At 39.0% G+C, this 18,158-nt stretch overlaps 1 protein-coding gene and 2 long non-coding RNA genes across 6 annotated transcripts; 2 read left to right on the forward strand and 1 right to left on the reverse strand.

Moving 5' to 3' along the window:
- Positions 1–513: 513 nt before the first annotated feature.
- Positions 514–18,140, reverse strand: wdr91 (WD repeat domain 91). 3 transcript variants are annotated; one of them, XM_088391151.1, is made up of 18 exons: positions 18,045–18,140; positions 16,520–16,655; positions 15,179–15,358; positions 14,890–15,097; positions 14,494–14,576; positions 13,920–14,029; positions 11,661–11,832; positions 11,370–11,564; positions 11,043–11,230; positions 10,766–10,820; positions 7,189–7,284; positions 6,899–6,993; positions 3,937–4,090; positions 3,385–3,493; positions 2,422–2,534; positions 2,204–2,311; positions 1,006–1,095; positions 514–852 (listed from the first exon to the last, which is right to left on the reverse strand). In XM_088391151.1, exons 2-18 carry the CDS (start codon positions 16,640–16,642, stop codon positions 688–690), a joined length of 2,244 nt encoding a protein of 747 aa, XP_088247277.1. In that variant the 5' UTR covers positions 16,643–16,655; positions 18,045–18,140; the 3' UTR covers positions 514–687. The 3 variants fall into 3 exon arrangements, with proteins under 3 accessions (XP_088247277.1, XP_088247278.1, XP_088247276.1); XM_088391152.1 differs by lacking the exon at positions 18,045–18,140 and adding an exon at positions 17,590–18,035 and having other exon boundaries at positions 11,724–11,832; XM_088391150.1 differs by lacking the exon at positions 18,045–18,140 and adding an exon at positions 17,590–18,035.
- LOC148390012 (uncharacterized) lies at positions 1,464–13,002 on the forward strand. Of its 2 annotated transcripts, none has more exons than XR_015861555.1 (4): positions 1,464–1,622; positions 3,970–4,144; positions 7,192–7,309; positions 11,744–13,002. It is a non-coding gene; the product is annotated as an uncharacterized LOC148390012 (long non-coding RNA). The 2 variants fall into 2 exon arrangements; XR_015861554.1 differs by lacking the exon at positions 11,744–13,002 and adding an exon at positions 11,049–11,408.
- LOC148390013 (uncharacterized) lies at positions 7,316–8,859 on the forward strand. Its single transcript, XR_015861556.1, has 2 exons — positions 7,316–8,604; positions 8,678–8,859. It is a non-coding gene; the product is annotated as an uncharacterized LOC148390013 (long non-coding RNA).
- Positions 18,141–18,158: the final 18 nt, after the last annotated feature.

The raw sequence follows: 18,158 nt of genomic DNA on the forward strand, positions 1-18,158 counted from the left end.
TCATTTGAGCGGAAACGACTCTTTTCATTATGAGATTAACAAAATCTGTTTCTGAAATTCCCTGCTTGATAATGATTTCAATATCATTGACAATTGACAATAAATATCACTGACATTGTGTATGATACACACTGATTTTACTGTCCCATTGTTGTTTGTTTTTTGTTATTTGGTAAATTAATACCACTTGTGTTCAGTAACATCCTACTACTTTGAAATACACAATTAACAAAAAGTTAAGATTCAGCTTTCAATCATATATCAGGATGGACCTAAAGTGCCCGTTGACATCTACAAATGAATTTAAGTGGAGCTTCTATCTGAACCTTTGAGTGTCCAACTGTTCAATGTTTCAGTTTTTTTCTCACAACTTGTTCTATTAACAAGGAGCTCAAAAGTAAAATTCACAACTGAGTTTTATCCAGGAAACCAGGAACACATTTCCAAAGAAGTCCACCTCTATGCCACACACAAGCGCACGCACGCACACACACAATTTCAAGACAAGGGTACTCATCTTGAAAATCCATTTGGACTTTAATATTGTACTAATGTTGAACAGGTTTGAATCGCATCGTGAAACACTGACTGCAATAATCTCTGTTAGGAAATTATTAATCTATTAAATCTATTCCACTTAATATATATTGTATAACCTGTGGCCTTGTGTAGTAGCCAAGATTTGAATCACGACTTCTGTGCAAGGAGCGTGCTTAGTTTGATCTTTCCGTCCATAGAGGCTGTGAGGCAGGTACCACAATCCAATGCTGAGCACCAGTCAACTGTCACCACAGGTGCTTTGTGTCCACCCAGGGACAGCAAACTTTCCAGGGCAGGTTCTCCATTAGTCAGCTGAACAAAAGTGAAGGGGGAATGAATCACCAAAGAGAAACATCAGTTTTCAAAATATCTGTTCAACAATCAAAAGCAAAGAAACAAATATTCAAAACAAAACAAAAGAAATACAATGTAAAATAGCGTTTGCATGTAAAAGTAGATGTCTACCTTGTAAATGATTCCTCCAGAGCTTGAACAAGTCAGGACATGTTGTCCTTCTGAGTCAAAGGTGAAGAGGCGACCTCGGGGAACCTGCACCTGAAGAAAGTTCATATATGTTTATTTGGGTTCTGAGCCATTAGAAAAGGTTGTTCTGTTGGCACAGGCAGCACTGTCAAAATAGTGATAGACTTTGGAAGAACAAGAATCCAAGCTTGATGAAGCTTAGCTTGAAGTAGAAAAAGAAGCGCTTGATATTAAGACCCCTTTGGCTGTTGTATTTTTATGAAGGATCCAGTACTTCACAAATGGATGACAAAAGTGTTGTGTCACGTGAGAATCATTCAAACAAACCTGGGGAAACTATTCCAATTGTAATCCAAAATAAAGTCACCAAGACTCAGAAAAATGCAAGTCCTGAAGAGCGACAAAGAGACTCCATACACAGTTGTTCGGATAAAACAAAGGGATCATAGACTCTTTATGATGACATTTGACCATGGTGAGGAGAGTCAAACCGAGAGCAGCAAGGACCGCCTCTATAGTACTTCATGGAGCAATACAAATGCGGACAGGCCAGAGAATTAATTAGGAGTTGTCTACAATGAAAAGTGACCAAGGATACCGTAAGTCAAAAAAAGCTTTTGGTGTGACATTTAAAAAATTCTTACACTATCGCTGTAGTATACCTCAATCAGGCTGGTCTTCAATCTAGGTAACTACTTGCAGCATTGAAATGGCTGACAGAATACATGGAGGAGTTGGACAATGTCAATAATGTGTGAGCTAGTCGGACTAACCCTCCCTACACATTGAAAAAGAAAAGTGGAGAACTGTTGTCATTAATATTCGGGCTAAATAAGCGTGAAGACTTTAAACTTGTTAAAGTTCTTAGGACAGGGTAAGATTGCGCTACATCGTCAGTTTGGTAACGAAACTAAAGCTTAATGTCGAGGGACAACCCAAGCCATTAGTAATCCTCAGGTCAAAAAGAAACAAGGGCATATGAGCAAATTCTGTCAGGAGAACTTTGAAGCGCCAAATTTACACAAGGCTACACTTAAGAATCATTTGGACGATAAAAGGCAGCCTTTGAAGTGTATGAAACTAATTTACATGAAAAACTATGCAAAAAACTGTACAAAAATCAGACTTTTGTCCCACCCCTCCTCCTTTTTTTCCTTTTCTCTTTTTAAAAATTGCATACCTGTTTATATCCGCTGAACCCGGCCAGGACAAATGGCCCAGTGGCCTCCTGAGGTAAAACTTGCTCTGACTGCTTTACTCCACACCGATGGATGTTCCACTGGATGAACTGAAGATACAAAAGTAACCCATATCAATACACTTGGTTCATAAACAGAACTAATTTCTAAAAAAAAAAAAAAAAAAGTGCCCATTTCGAGTTGTAAACAACAGTTGTACCTTGCCATCTTCTCCGACGCTAAAGACGGTGTTTTCATCGTAGCTGAACTCAACACTGTAAACCTCCCCATCATGTGCTCTCCAGCTCATAGCGCTCTCATACTGCTGCATGTCTACAGGGAAAAGAAGAGAATTCCCAAAATAACATTCCAAATAAAAAAACTTAAACAGTACTACGGCTAAAAAAAAAATTGAAAAGTGACGGACTCTTGGCGCATGTCAAATCTTAGTTGCATAATGCTAAAGTTTAACCCACAAGCTAGCAAAAAAAAAAAAAAAAGGGATAAAGGTCTGATGATGAGAAGCGCCTAAGAGCCTATAACCAAGAATTAAAAGGTGCATTTCACGTTCAATAGCAGGAAATTTACTTGAAATATGCATATATGCTAATCGGCAACTCATGGAGTTTATTTTTGTTCTGTGGCGCTTTGTTGGCACACAAATAAATATGGGCAAATATAATTACAAATAAAGATGGTTTCAAGTCTTACATCCCAGTTTTTTTTTGTTGCTCGTATCATTGAAGGCCTTTGTATTTGTTCGTGAAGGCCTTTGTATTTGTTCGGTGGTATCTGTTGCATGTTTAAATGTTACCACAGTGACACTTTATATTTGTTCGGTGGTGTCTGTTGTGTTACCATAGTGACCACATTAAAGCATTCTTGTTACGTGCTGCTCGTAAAGGTATGCGTAAAATGCATGGTGGATTTGCGTTTGTTGGAGCATTTCATTAACCTGCCCACTCAAAAGGTATGGGTTTGTGTGAATCAATCCGCGGCAGAAAAGAAAATTGGGAACCACTGGCCTACTAATTAAACAGGCACAATTTGGTGTCTTACATTATATGAACTGCTCGGCTATTCTGATACAAATCTGAGAATGTAATCATTTTCTCATAAGATTACAAATTTTACATTTTACAGTGCTAATCAACAAAATGTGCAATTTAAAACAAATACTAACCAAAGAGTCTGATGACTCCATCTGCAGCTCCGGTTACCAACAAATTTCCATTGTGGTTGAAGGCTGTACAGTTAATGGCTACTGGATCAGGTTCTAAAGAGAACTGGAGCTAAGCAAAAGACAGCAGTGATTATGCCAAAAGCAACAGAAAACAAATTCTCAAATACTCACGCGCACGCATGTTGCGCGTGAGTATTTGAGAATTACAAATGGACTTTACAAATGGTTAACAGCAACTTTGCAATATCCTTTGGAAGTGAGTGTGCATTTTAATCTAACACTATTTTTTTTAACCAATAAAACTCAAGTCATACAACTCATAAGAATCCAGTACTGGGGCAAAATAAGATGGGAGTTTGTATTTTAGGTTTTTTGTCGTTCCCCTTTATGCATTTTTTAATTGTGACAAAGACTGAGACAAGGATCATTATCATTGAATATCTTTGCACTGACAACTACTGTATCAAAAAGTTTGCACTGACAACTACTGCATCAAAAAATAAACAGTCAAATAACCTCTTGGTAAAGATTGTGTTCGAGTTTAACTCATACCTGTTGTTTCACTGTCTTGGTGTCCCAAAGCAGTAACTGTCCGGACACCTGCATGGGGAGACGATGAGCAGGCTCAGCAAGTCCACTCCTGTTGACAGCCGCAGCTGAACAAACAAAGGATGAACCACTGGGACTGCAGGCCAATGACAAGATACTGCAAGGAATTTAAGAAAAGTTAATGCAAAGAATGTGTACTTTGGAAAAACAGGTAACATTGTACAGTGTTCCATAGGGCATCCTCCAATTAAAACCCATAAAAATGTATTTCTTCTTATACAAAGTACACCGACTGGCTAACTGTATGGCCACTTGGAAGATATATATAAAATAAAATAAAAAATGCAAAATCCAGGATTTGTGAAGAGGCATAATTTTCAGTTTTGATTGACATTGTCAAACCATTAATGCAGGGGTGTCAAACTCATTTTTTTCACGGGCTGCATTGTAGTCATAGCTTCTTTCGGAGGGCCATTATGACTGTCAACTCAAATAAATGTATGAGCACCTCATAGTATATACTGTAATTTTCGGACTATAAGTCGGTCCGGAGTATAAGTCGCACCAGCCATAAAATGCCCCAAAAAGTGAAAAAAAACATATATAAGTCGCTCCGGAGTATAAGTCGCATTTTGGGGGGCAATTTATTCGACAAAATCCCACACGTCATGAACGAGCAACAACAGGCCAAACGATAGCAACAACAGGCTAAACGATAGGTATGCTAACGTGACATAAACACAAACAAAGAGCTGAGAACAGGCCTGACGTAACATATAGAGTTATTAAAGACAACTATTACATGAATAACATGTTTATAAAACCATCTGTCACTCCAATTCATTAAATCCATCGATCGTTCGATATGATAGCAACAACAGTCTGAACGATAGGTATGCTAACGTGACAAACACAAACGAAGAGCTGAGAATGGGCCTGACGTAACATATAGAGTTATTAAAGACAACTATTACATAAATAACATGTTTATAAAACCATCGGTGTCACTCCAATTCATTAAATCCATCGATCGTTCTTTGTCAACAATGGGTGCGCGCGGCTGACGGCGCTTGCACTTCAAAATATTCCACAGGCCCTTATAATGATATATAAATTATATTTCAAATAACTATTATATAAGCAATATTATCAAACCATCTGTGCACTTTAAATCATTAAATCCATCGATCAAATTCCTCGTCCTTTGTCAACAACGCCGAGCGTGCGTCCTGACGTTAGCCTCGTCGTTATTCCGCAGATCTACTATATAACTATATTGTAGTGTTAACAAAGTACAAGGAAAGACGTGTGTTTGGTAAACGGCTCTTCATTTAACAAAACAAACTTCCAAGCATGTGGCGGTGTGGACTTCCAGCCACCGATGTGGAAGAGAGCTCCATAGAATAGGACCGGGCGTGCGTAAAAGCCATGTCCGAGCCCCATGCACCGTCCGCGGACAGTTACCTGGCCGAGCGCCGGCCCCCGACTTCGATCAACTGAAGTGAAAGAGAGCTCAGTAGAGTAGGACCGGGCGTCCGTAAAAGCCATAATAGTTTTTCAAACCTTCTATGTCACTCCAAATCCTTAATTCCTTCAATCTCTGCGTCCTCCGTGTCACTTGGAAACAAAGCCGCTAAAGATGCCGGTACGTTTGTCCTTTATGTAAATAACCGCCGCGCCACTGACGTCACTTGAAATTCAAATTACAGTAATGCTTTGGTACATCACGGTTCTCCAAACTTTATTTCTGCTGCTCAATTACTGTTTTCTGCTGCATATTTTCCAACTTGAAGTTTGTTACCTGCAAAATATGAGTTTCTTTTTGGTGCCGTTTTTCTTAAGCCCTTCCCATTTAGAGCGCCCTCCAGTTTCGTTTGAAAATATATTTTTTTCTCAGATATAGTTTTTTGTTTTGTTTATTTGGTTGTTTCATCAAAGTCAAAGTCTGCTTTATTGTCGATTTCTTCATATGCCAAGACACGAAATTACGTTCCCACTATCCCATGGTGACAAGACATAGTACACAATATGCATACAAGTAAATAACACAAAAAAAAAACAAGAAGGCACAAACAATGAATAAATAAGAGTGATGAATAAATAATAAATAAACAAATAATATAATAAATATAAGAGGAGCAAAAAATGGAGCAAGTGTGCATACAACAGACAGTGGACTTGGATATGGCGCTTTAAAGTGTTAATTGCTTTATTTGATTTTTTCTCTATTTTTGTATGTTTTGAATATGTTCAAGATAAAGATATAAAAGCATGTGAAATGATCAACTATACTAAAAATAACATGTGAAGTAGTCAACCATACTTGTAAGTAAGTGATGTGTTAATGATCAAGTAAAAATTTGTGAAAAAAAAACATATCTGTCGCTCCTGAGAATAAGTTGCCCTCCCACCCAAACTATGAAAAAAAACGCGACTTATAGTCCGAAAACGGTACAGTAAAAGCTACAAAACAAACTGACAAATAACTCGTTTTCAAATCTGACGAGTAAAAATTAAAAGTGAAGGCAATTTGCAATTCTAGTAATGACACACAAATTTGATGTACAATTTGTCTTCGCGGGCCACATAAAATGATGTGGGCGGGCCGTATCTGGCCCCCGGGCCTCGAGTTTGACACCTGTGCATTAATTCAAGAGTTTTTATTCGCCATGTTTGAGCGTGCCAAACAAGGACTTTGACTTCGGTAAATCACAGCCTCTGTTCAACATTTAGGTGACTAACAACACTCAGGACATGTGAAAAATGGCAAATATTCTCAAACATCCCCTGATCTTAAACTCCCAAAAGGGCAAGGAAAAACTCAAAACTCCAGCTAGGGGAAATGAGAAACCTTGAGAAGAGACCACAGATGGGAGGGTCCCATTAATGTATAAAACAAAAAGCGTTGTCACTGTCAATTGACCAAACTGTACTTGTCCAATGGCAAAAAGATACAAAGGTTTACCGTGGATGAGTTTCATCAATGTTCATTTCATATAGATTCTTCTTAGCTTCCGTATCATAGAGTCGTACTGTTCCAACGCCACTACCTAGTAACAACTAAACGCGCGCGCGCACACACACACACACACACACACACACACACACACACACACACACACACACACACACACACACACACACACAATTGGTTATTTTATTGAATCTTTTACTCATCGATGAGACAGTGAAGGTTTTTCACATTTTGTAATATTTGTAGTTACATGCAGGTTAACGTAATGTGTCTGTGCATACCAGTCTGTCAGGTTTTGTTGCCCACTCGAGGGACAGCAGAGGAGACTTGGACATGATGGTGGCTTTGGTCTGCATGATGGGATTGAACGACCACACCTGAAGTGTACAGCGCGTGTGAAAGGTTTGTCATCAATTCAACAATTTGTATCCATTACAGTAATCCCTCACTACATTGCAGTTCGATTATCGTGGCTTCAGTACATCGTGGATTCTTTTCCAAGCAGAAGGCAGTTAGTGTCCACAAAATTGCAGTACAGTGGAGCCTCGGTTTTCGAACGTCCCAGTTCTCGAACAAATCGGTACTGGAACAAAAAATTCGAGATTTTTTTGCTTCGGATGTCGGACGAAATTCAGTTGTCGAACCTCGCGAGATGAGTCGAGAGGACCCGCATGCCAACTGACTCCGTAATTACGTTCTCGTTACTCTGAGGATTGCATCAACTCTAATCATGCCTCCAAAGGAAGCAAGTGGGAGCAGTAAAGCCATCCTAAAACACATACACTCCTAAAGCAATGCGACACTGAGCGCCCGGCGCGCTGCGGTTGCGCGATCGGACCAAATTAAGCTCCCTGCGCACTGAGGTCCACTTAAATTTTGGAAAGTACATTAGGACTTTAAATTTATTTTCTAAATTTCAGCGACGGCTCTGTCACAATAATGCGACCAGTGTGGTGCAGTTGCGCGGTTGGCGACGCACTACTGTTGCGCGTTCGGCGGTGCGCTGCAGTTGCGCGATTGGACAAAAAATGCGCAAATGAAAAAATGCTCAAAAAAAGCTGATTGGAATTCGAACGATTCACTTCTCGAACAGCCTTCTGGAACGGATTGTGTTCGAAAACCGAGGATCCACTGTACGTACATTTGTATAATAAGAGTTTTTAAAAACATTTACAGTATTGTACCTTGTAAAAAAAAGTTATAATAATAAGAGTTCTAAAAACACATTTATAGTATGTACACTTGTACCTTGTTATAAAAAAGTTGTTGTAACAATGAGTTCTAAAAGCATATTTACAGTATGTATACTTTAACTACATATACATATATCACACGCATATTTACCATAATTTTTGGACTATAAGTTTTTTTTCATAGTTTGGGTGGGGGTGCAACTTAGAATGAGGAGCGACTTATATGTGAATTTTTTTCAAAAATTTTCCCAAAAAAAAAAGAAAAAAGTGAAACCGCGATGTAGCAAGGGATGACTGTCATTTGAATTTCAAGTGACGTCAGCAGCGCAGCGCAGCGCGGCGCAGCGCAGCGCAGCGGTTGTTTACAAAAAGGACAGATTGATCACGGGATGACGAAGATGACGAAGTGCCCCACGTACTACCAACATCATTAGCGACTTTGTTTCTAAGTGACATGGAGGACGAAGAATTTGAAGGATTTAAGGATTTGGAGTGACACAGAAGGTTTGAAAAACTATTTGGCTTTTACGCACGCCCGGTCCTACTCTACGGAGCTCTCTTTCACCTCCGTGGATAGAAGTCGGGGGCCGGCGCTCGGCCAGGTGGCTGTCCGGGAACGGTGGCTGGGGCTCGGTCATGGCTTTTACGCTCGCCCGGTCCTATTCTATGGATCTCTCTTCCACCTCCGTGGCTGGAAGTCCACGCCGCCACACGCCTGGAAGTTTGTTTTGTTAAATAAAGAGCCGTTTACCAAACCCACATCTTCCCTCGTACTTTGTTAACGCTACAATATAGTTATATACTAGATCTGTGGAATAACGACGAGGCTGACGTCAGGGCGCACGCGCGGCGTTGTTGACAAAGGACAAGGAATTTGATCGATGGATTTAATGATTTAGAGTGCATAGATGGTTTGATAATATTATTACCGATATAATAGTTATTTGATATCTAATTTATGTATCGTTATATGGGCATGTGGAATATTTTGAAGTGCAAGCGCCGTCAGCGGCGCGCACCCGTTGTTGACAAAGGACGATCGATGGAGTTAATGAATTGGAGTGACACAGATGGTTTTATGTAATAGTTTTTTTTTAATAACTCTGAATGTTACGTCAGGCCCATTCTCAGCTCTTCGTTTGTGTTTATGTCACGTTAACATACCTATCGTTTAGCCCAGGGGTAGGAAAACTTTTTGACTGGCGGGCCGAATTTGGTTTTAAATTTTGATCGGGGGGCCGAACCTGGATGTAGTGTTTGAGTGAAGTAATAGAAATGACATGTGAAGGTCATTGCATAAAAGGTTTGTACTTTTAGTAGGTAGTAAAGCATGGATATTCATAAAAAGCTTTTTGAAAACAAATGCATTTATTAACAGCATTAAAAAAAAATTTCACCAAAAAACTACTATCAGTGATTCTCATTAAATACGACAGTTATTAGTATGAATAATAGTTTCCATCACTTCAGCGCCTGCAGGTCATATTTATAAAATATGTTTATCTAATGAGGCGAAATCACATCAAACGGCAAACATTCTGACCAAATACATCATCTTGAAGAATCAGTGAAAGAAATTTCTACATAAAATAATAAAGAAATCAATAGTATTGTTGGTCTCCCTTTTTTGCTAGTGCATCATGGTCTGGAGTAAAATTTGTTGTGGTAATTCTTAGGATAGAGCCAAGGTGTCGGTCCGTTAACCTAGAGCTGTGACGGGCTTTGTTGACGTTCATGTGGCGGAACGTCTGCTCACACACGTCGGTCGAGCCAAATTGTCCTCTGTTTTTTTAAACACTCGGCACTCAGTGTCCACCTTTCTTTCCCACGGGCCACTCATTTTAGTGAAAGGATTCCAGGGGAAGGTTTGTGGGTGGCATTAACGTAAAACTGTGTCTGAAAGCTCAGCGCGCGAATTATGAGAATGCTGATGTCACAGCCCACACTCGAAATTCGGCACGGATGGAAATAGAGCGCGGAGTGCACCGGGTCCGTACTACTTAGTACGTACACGCACTTGTGAGTGTGCACCGAGCTTTCTGACACGGCTTCCGGGAGTAAATGCACGGGCGGGCGCTTCCCCATCTATTGGGGAAACATACTAATTGCAGGGAAAATGACCCAAAAAAAAGTTCAATAATACAATTTATTCAGGTTTGGCGGGCCGGATTAAACAGCCCCGTGGGCCGGATGTGGCCCATGTCTGGTTTAGCCTGTTGTTGTTCGTTCATGTCGGTTCTTGGTGTTGGATTTTGTCGAATAAATTTCCCCCCAAAATGCGATTTATACTCCGGAGCGACTTATATATGTTTTTTTTCACGTTATTGTGCATTTTATGGCTAATGCGACCTATATTCCGGAGCGACTTTTAGTCCGAAAATTACAGTATATTATTTATACGTTATTTTTTGTATGTCATCTACACTACATATTAATATAGTATTTACTTGTTTGAAACTATTATTTAATGTTCTAATGATAACATATGCACTTATATGGTTTAATATACACTTATTGATACACAAACAATGTATGTATGTTGAAAAAAGAGCGACACTACCTCGCGGATTTTCACATATCCCGGGTGGTCTTGGAACCAATCATCCCCGATAAACGAGGGATTACTGTATTTGATATGCACTGAAGATGAATGACTCATATTTACCTTAATAACCCCATCGATATCCAAACTGGCAACTCTGCGACCAGAGCAATCAACCCTAAACAAAAGAGATAAAACAAAGAATAGCTTTAAATCACCCATTTTAAATGTACAATAGTATAAAATAAAAATGGAAAATGTTTGGATTCTTTATATGCATCAACCAGTATATAGGGAAAAAAACTGTAAATACCAACAACTGAGACTTAAAGAAGGCTACTGTTGTGAGAATGAAATTAGGTTGTCAAAATTCCTTTGGTGTGTTTTGCTAAATGTCTACCTGCAGTGCATGATGGAGGAATGATGTTCTCCATATTCCTCCTGGCTGAGTTTGATAAATGGCTGCTCTACAGATACTCCAACACCTTCTAGTGCTCTTCCTCCGCTTCTGCTTGAGGAGTCAGGAGCATCGCCAGATGTCTCATTTAGAGGCTCCACCTGTCCTACCTCCCCCTTTTTCTCTTGAAACTGAAGAGAAATATAAAGACAGTGTAAACTGATTGCTCTGTGATTACCATGTACATTAACTGAAACATCTCTTTTTACTTAAGTGTAATGTTTTTACCATAGGAAGAATTTTAAATTTGCATGTGTAACTTTCAAGTACCTGTGATAATGATTTTGAGAAAAGCTCCTTCCGCTCTTTTTCATGAGTTTGGATTTTTTTATGCCGTGAATGTGTTGGCTGGTTTGTCTGCTGGGTTGAATGTTGGGATTGAAAACTTGATGATTCACTGATTGATGGTTGACTGGATACTTGTTTCACTTCTTTCACTTGGACTACATCCCTAGATTTTGAAGACTAAAAAAAGGAGGTACAGATAAGATAGACATGACATTCTGGAATTCAATTCTGTAAAATTATGTCAGTTGTGTTCAAAGTATTTGGTACTTTCACCTGACTTGTTGGTTGGTCCTTTCTACCAACTGCTGCCTGGCTTGGTGAAGATACCAAAGTTACCTGCTGCGTTTTCCCTCCAGGGGTGCGGCGACCTTGTGGTAAGAATGTTGAGAAGAAGTTCCTGGATGGTGTGGTAACACTGACAGCCCGCTGGCTTGACACTAAGTCACTGAGAGCAGAAGAATAGGTCACCATTTGGGTATTGAAGGAAAAAAAATACAATTAGGGCAGGAACGTCCTACATTTTACAGACATGTGCGTGTATATCATTAAATGAAATTATAATACAAATCCAAATGGTTGTTTTTGTTAGCGGAGGTCTGTGCTCTTTCTAGCTTTTGTTTGAGAAATTTGTATGAAATTTGGGTTGACTGATTCGAACAGGTTTTTGTGCAAATCTGCAGACGTGCTGAACTGTCAGCAAAGCTGCCTTAATGTTTTGACTGCTCTTCTCAAAAGCATTGGAAGCCTGAATTTCTTTGTGTTGCTTTGGGGAACACTTCCAAATGCTGTTTTTGTGTAAAGCAGGTCCTACAAAGCCATTTTAGGAATGTATAAAAAGTTCAAACAGTTAAAAAAAATGCTGTTTTTGTTTTTTTATAAAGCAGGTCCTTCTACGAAGCCATTCATTCGTTTTAAGAATGGGTGGTTTGAAATTTTTAAAATTTAAAAGTTAATTTTGTGTCAGAACATTGGGAGTTCCCAAGCACACTCACTAGACATTGACAGTTTAGCATGGTTTTAAAGAGAAAGTCAACCCAAAAATGGTCTTTGTAATATGTTCTGTGAAGCCCAAATTGTTGAGACACAGTATTCTGTTTAATAACTATTCCACAAACGAATCACCTGTTTTTATTTATCTCAGGAGGTGCCCATTTTGCCACTTGCTGTCGACTAAAAATGACATCGGTTAGTCTCTGGCCACAACCAATCACGGTTCACCAATTTTCTGAAGCTGAGCCGTCATTGGTTGTGACTTGGAGTCTCACAACTGTGATGTCATTTTCACTTGACAGCAGGTGTCAAAATGGCCGCCGCCTGATATGGATAAAAAAACAAGGGGATTTTACCACTTGACTCATAATCCACAAACTCAATTTTAATCAGAATGCTGTGTTTAGACTGGTGAGGGCATACAACATACCATTTTAAAGAAAATATTTGGGTTGACGGTCAACCAATTCATTTTTTTCCCTTCACAGCAACCAATTATGTACAGAAAAAAGGAAGGAGAAACTATAAAAATGGATGTCTTTTGCTCTGTGCAAAATTGTTTAATGGAAAAAATGTTTTCTTGTTTTTATTTACCCAAATATTAAAAATATATATAAATTCAAACCTGTAATTTTAATACCGTGATACTTTTGCTCATGATTATCATACAGTCAGAATCTACTATCAGCCTGTGCCTGATCAGTGTTTTTTGAGAATTGCTTTTATAATTCACTCAAAAAGATATATGCGGATATACTGAAATTTTATCAGTTACTTTGGTGATCCATAATGATCTTGTTCTTAAAGAATTTACTGACAAAAAAAAAAACAATAATTCATTAGAACTGTTTATTTTGCAACATCAACCTCATCACAGCACAGTGTAAACACAGCATGTGACTCTTATTGGTAATTTAACTTAGTAAATAACTTAGGTGATTAAAACATTAAAAGTATTTCTGGTATAAACAGAAAATAATGCAGTTTGCATGCTGCTGTAAAGTGCGTGACAATTATTATTAAACTGATTCAGAGGTATACGACTTTCTTAAGGAAATCCTCGTACAAAAAGACAAACTTCACTCTACATGTTTTTCTGGAGCGAATAGTGTTAATACAGATTTGGTACCGCTGATGATTTGCAAATCCTACAAAGTTGCCCTCACAAATCAATCACTTCAACTAAATTACATTTAACAACATCATGCATCTAATCTATTATTAAACAAGCTACTCATAAAAACATCATAAAGTGACTCCTAAGTATTTGTTAAAACTACTCACAGTTGAAATGCATGTTTGGTTGTAAAGAGCAAAACATTAACGATTAGCATTTATGTAAAAGATGGCTGCCATTTCTCTATTTCAGGACTTTAATAATCCTAACATTCACTCAAATATTTACGACTTAAATGCATATTTATTATCCAAATTAGGTTGTCACATGCAAATTAAAACATGTTAGGACAACGTAAGATGAAAAATGGCAGCCAGTTTTGGAGTCATAAATAAAAAAAAAAAACAGTGATGTTTGTGCCTCACAGCTCAGTATCTCCCAGTCGGTCCATGTTCTGGACATACAGCGGAAGTTTATGATGGACCACCTCGTCTCCATCCCTCTGGTCTCGACTTTCTGTTTGCAAGGCAAAGACCTAGAAAAGATTAAGTAAGATAGTAAGAATTTTTTTAAACCTGGTTTCTGATTAATATAACTTGATACTGTACATGTCCTGTCACATTAAATGCACTCCCTTCTATTACCGTATTTTCCGCACTATAAGGCACACCTTCAAGAAATGGCCCATTTTAAAACTTTGTCCATATATAAGGCGCACCGGATTATAAGGCGCACCTTCAATGAATGGCCCATATTAAAACTTTGTCCATGTATAAAATATATACATTTGGCCCGCGGGCCGGACTTTGGATACGCCTGTTGTAGTGGCTCAATATTGGTCCATATGTGTGGCACCTGATTATAAGGCACACTGTCAGCTTTTGAGAAAATTTGAGGTTTTTAGGTGCGCCTTATAGTGCGGAAAATACGGTACAAAATTAGCTTTCTTTGGTGACTACTGAAAAACATGAACACATTCAGCCAGGCCCACATTCTTACCAGATGTCGAAGCTGCTCATTCTCCTCAGAGAGACTTGTTGTCTTCTGGACCTCTGCATCAAAACTCAGCAACACTGGTTGGGGTGAACCCCAGTTAAGGAATTTAAAAAAACAATATAAAAAGCTTAAAGTACTCAATCACAAAGAATGCCTTGTGATTGTGAGTCATAGACATGCTGGTCAACAATACTGCTATTAAGAACACCATGCTTCCTGATTTCATACAATTATACAGACTATTTGCATTCTCATCAAGGGCAGTTGATGTACATGTCTGTGCTACTTCACACGAGCTAACTTTCTCTTTGGAAGTTTTATAATTAATATTCTGCTATTGCTAACAGTTAAAAGCAAATCACTACTGTCAGGGAAAGGCTGGATTTGACTGAAGGATATGCATACACTGGAAGAGCACAGAAAGGAAGTTGTGCAGTGAAACCAGGAAGGTGTCCGACCACTGGCGGGAGAAATATGGAGCGAACGCTGGGTTCTGTTCAGGCGCGGGAATAAACGGCAAGATGAACCAATCACGCCACTCAGGTTGACCCTGCAGCTCCATAGCCTGCTTCTGGAAAAACTCCTGAGTCTTCTCCAAGTTTCCTTTCTGGCAGGTTAAAAGAACAGAGAAACTTGTTAGTCCGAGACTTTTACCTACAGTCGAAATGTAATTTTGCGTTTGTGTTACCTGGATGGTGTTGATGACATAGTATCTATACAGACTTGCTCTTAGTTTATTCACAGTGGATCGGTAAACATCCTCCAGTCTGCAGAAAAGGCGTCGGTCTAAGTAGAGCCAGTAGTCCTTCAGGCCAGACAGTTCAAAACTGTGGATAAACTGAAGCAGCTGATCAATGATCTTGTCCACCTGAAGGAAGTGATTTTATTTGTAAAACACACCCCAAAAAAAATCACTCTTCCTTTTCTTATGCTAAATAACAACACTGATCAACAACAAATTATAATTAGAGATGGCTTTATGTGTCCCTTAATGCATTTTTATGTTGATTTTTAAACAAATATTTTCTTTTTTTGTACATCAGGTTTTTATGATATATTTGTGTTTTTGACCTATAAAAGATGCACTATACCAATTTTACCATACGTTGTAATTTTTAGCTATGATATTTCAGACAAAAAAATCCACCTGTTTTTGAACCTAACCTTGATTCATAAATATCCATCCATCCATTTTCTGAACTGCTTAGTCCCCACGGGGGTCGCGGGCGTGCTGGAGCCTATCCCAGCCGGCATCGGGCAGTAGGCGGGGGACACCCTGAACCGGTTGCCAGCCAATCGCAGGGCACACAGAGACAGACAACCATCCGCACCCACACTCACACCTAGGGACAATTTGGAGTCTTCAATCGGCCTACCAAGCATGTTTTAGGAATGTGGGAGGAAACCTGAGTGCCCGGAGAAAACCCACGCGGGCCCGGGGAGAACATGCAAACTCCACACAGGGAGGGCCGGAGGTGGAATCGAACCCGCACCCTCGTAACTGTGAGGCGGACGTGCTACCCAGTGCCCCACCGAGCCGCGATTCATAAATATGACAAAATATATTAAGATATATTTTACATTATGGTCATTTATATTATTATGAAAGTGATATGCTAGGCCTAGGGAACAAACTGGGCCAGAATCCTCTTGAAAAATTCTCTGATAAAAACATTTTGTAAAAATTTGTTGATAGGCATAATGACAACAACAATAATAATGTAGTAAGGACAGATTATTGCTGCAAATTGTGCTTCTGGACAAAATGAATAACTAAATAAACATTCAGATCACCATTTTCATGGTATATGGTGGTATATAAGTTTCACAGTTGTAATTTAGATTGTGTGGCTGGCAGTGAAACCTTGGTTGTAATCAGGACGGGACTAGATAAGCAAAATTGCTTCCCCTGCTTCCCTTTACGACAAGTCAAACAAATGGGAAATTAATCGATAATAAGTGTGTTTTTTATGTACTTGCCAAAATAAAAAAATTAAAAAATCAAATCATTGTATTAGATCAATCATACCCTGAAGCCTTTCTCCTTGTCAGCTTTTATCTCGGTGTCCAGGTGTTTCAGAGTGTTGGTGAAGCCACGATATATCAAATATTCCCTCACATGTTCATCTGTTCTCTCCACCGCAGAACCCATGATGATCTCCCACCTTAAATGAAGTACCAAATAAATAAATAAATAAATAAATAAATAAATAAATAAATAAATAAATAAATAAATGCATCCGTTTCTTTACTGCCAAGCATCACAAGTAAATTGACTCTATTCCAGGTGAGGCTTGAATTGATCACCAGATATTCAGAATCTGACCAGTCTTTAATTGACCTAAGATTAAGTTCTTTTTAACGTGGAAGGAAGCCAAAGTAGCAAACGCCACACAGATATTCCATAACATTTTTTAACATGAAAAAATAGATCCTTGTTCAGTGAGCAAGAAAAGGTGAGAGTTGAGGCGAGACACCATGACAACACACCTGCTCACAACCTACACTTTATACAACAATACCCGGACGTGTCTTTGTGATTTCCCCCCCCCCGCCTAATTTCTAAGATCAAGGGAGTCATCAAGGACACCAGTTTTGAAAAAGGTGTTGCGATACAGACCTCCAGAGGATCACAGCCAAAAACATGACTGTGTGTGAAGCTGAAGCGGTCCGCTTTGCTTCATAATTCATAGCGTTAAGACACTTGAAAAATCAATTGCAAATATCAATAATACTTGTAGAGTAAATGCCTAGAAGACGTGACTTTCGGCTTTTCCCTGCCAGGATCGCCAGAGTCACTCGCACGACTTGGTTGGCACACAATTTATTTACGTACTATCCATCCACATAAAAAATAACCCAATACCAAAGTTGACATGATCATGATGTGAATCGGAACACAAACATATCTTAACTCAAGAGCGTTAAGTGTTGTTTTGGTTGTTTTAGCAATACAGTGTTGCTTACATTCTGAAAGGAAGAATACCGATCGAGATGCTCATATTCACATTTAGTTTAGTGCAACAGATGTACGCCGAACTGCGTATGCCTTTTGAATAATCCCAAAAGACATACGCCAGTTGCAAAACATCTACGTACCTTATTGCAGGAACCAGAATTTCGCAAATTCACCAAAATCTCAAGTAGTTCCTCTGGACTGGAGCAACGCATGCCAGTGTGTAATCAATGGTTGAAACACGTAAAACCGGAATGAAAGGTTTAAGTACAATTAACTCTAAGAATATATAACGTCTTTAATTCACATAGTATACATTTATACTCCGTATATTTATCGCATCGACAGAGCAAACTCTTCCTGTTTTTGTCTCCCGATAGTCATGTGACGATTAGCCATGACGTCACACGAGTTCTTAAATCAAGGCTGCCCTCTGGCGGTAGATTTATCAAACCATTTCACCACGCAAAATATGAAATACGCAATTCGTTCCAAAAAAATGTGGTGTATCTGCGACAACTTATGCAATTACTGGTAGCTGGGAAATGAGGAAATATAACGTAATGGCCTATTACTCCTGTTCTGTCATTTATTTCACCTTCTTTCAAGACGTTGGTTGTAGTAGTTGCGCGCATCTCATTGTGAAATTGGTACCCTGCCCACATGCGGTGACGTCAGTCGCAAGCCCTTTATTACGTTACCAAGTGACAAG

The sequence above is a fragment of the Syngnathus floridae genome, chromosome 12, assembly GCF_059516105.1.
Source record: "Syngnathus floridae isolate MCC-2025c chromosome 12, RoL_Sflo_1.0, whole genome shotgun sequence".
Taxonomy (NCBI): domain Eukaryota; kingdom Metazoa; phylum Chordata; class Actinopteri; order Syngnathiformes; family Syngnathidae; genus Syngnathus; species Syngnathus floridae.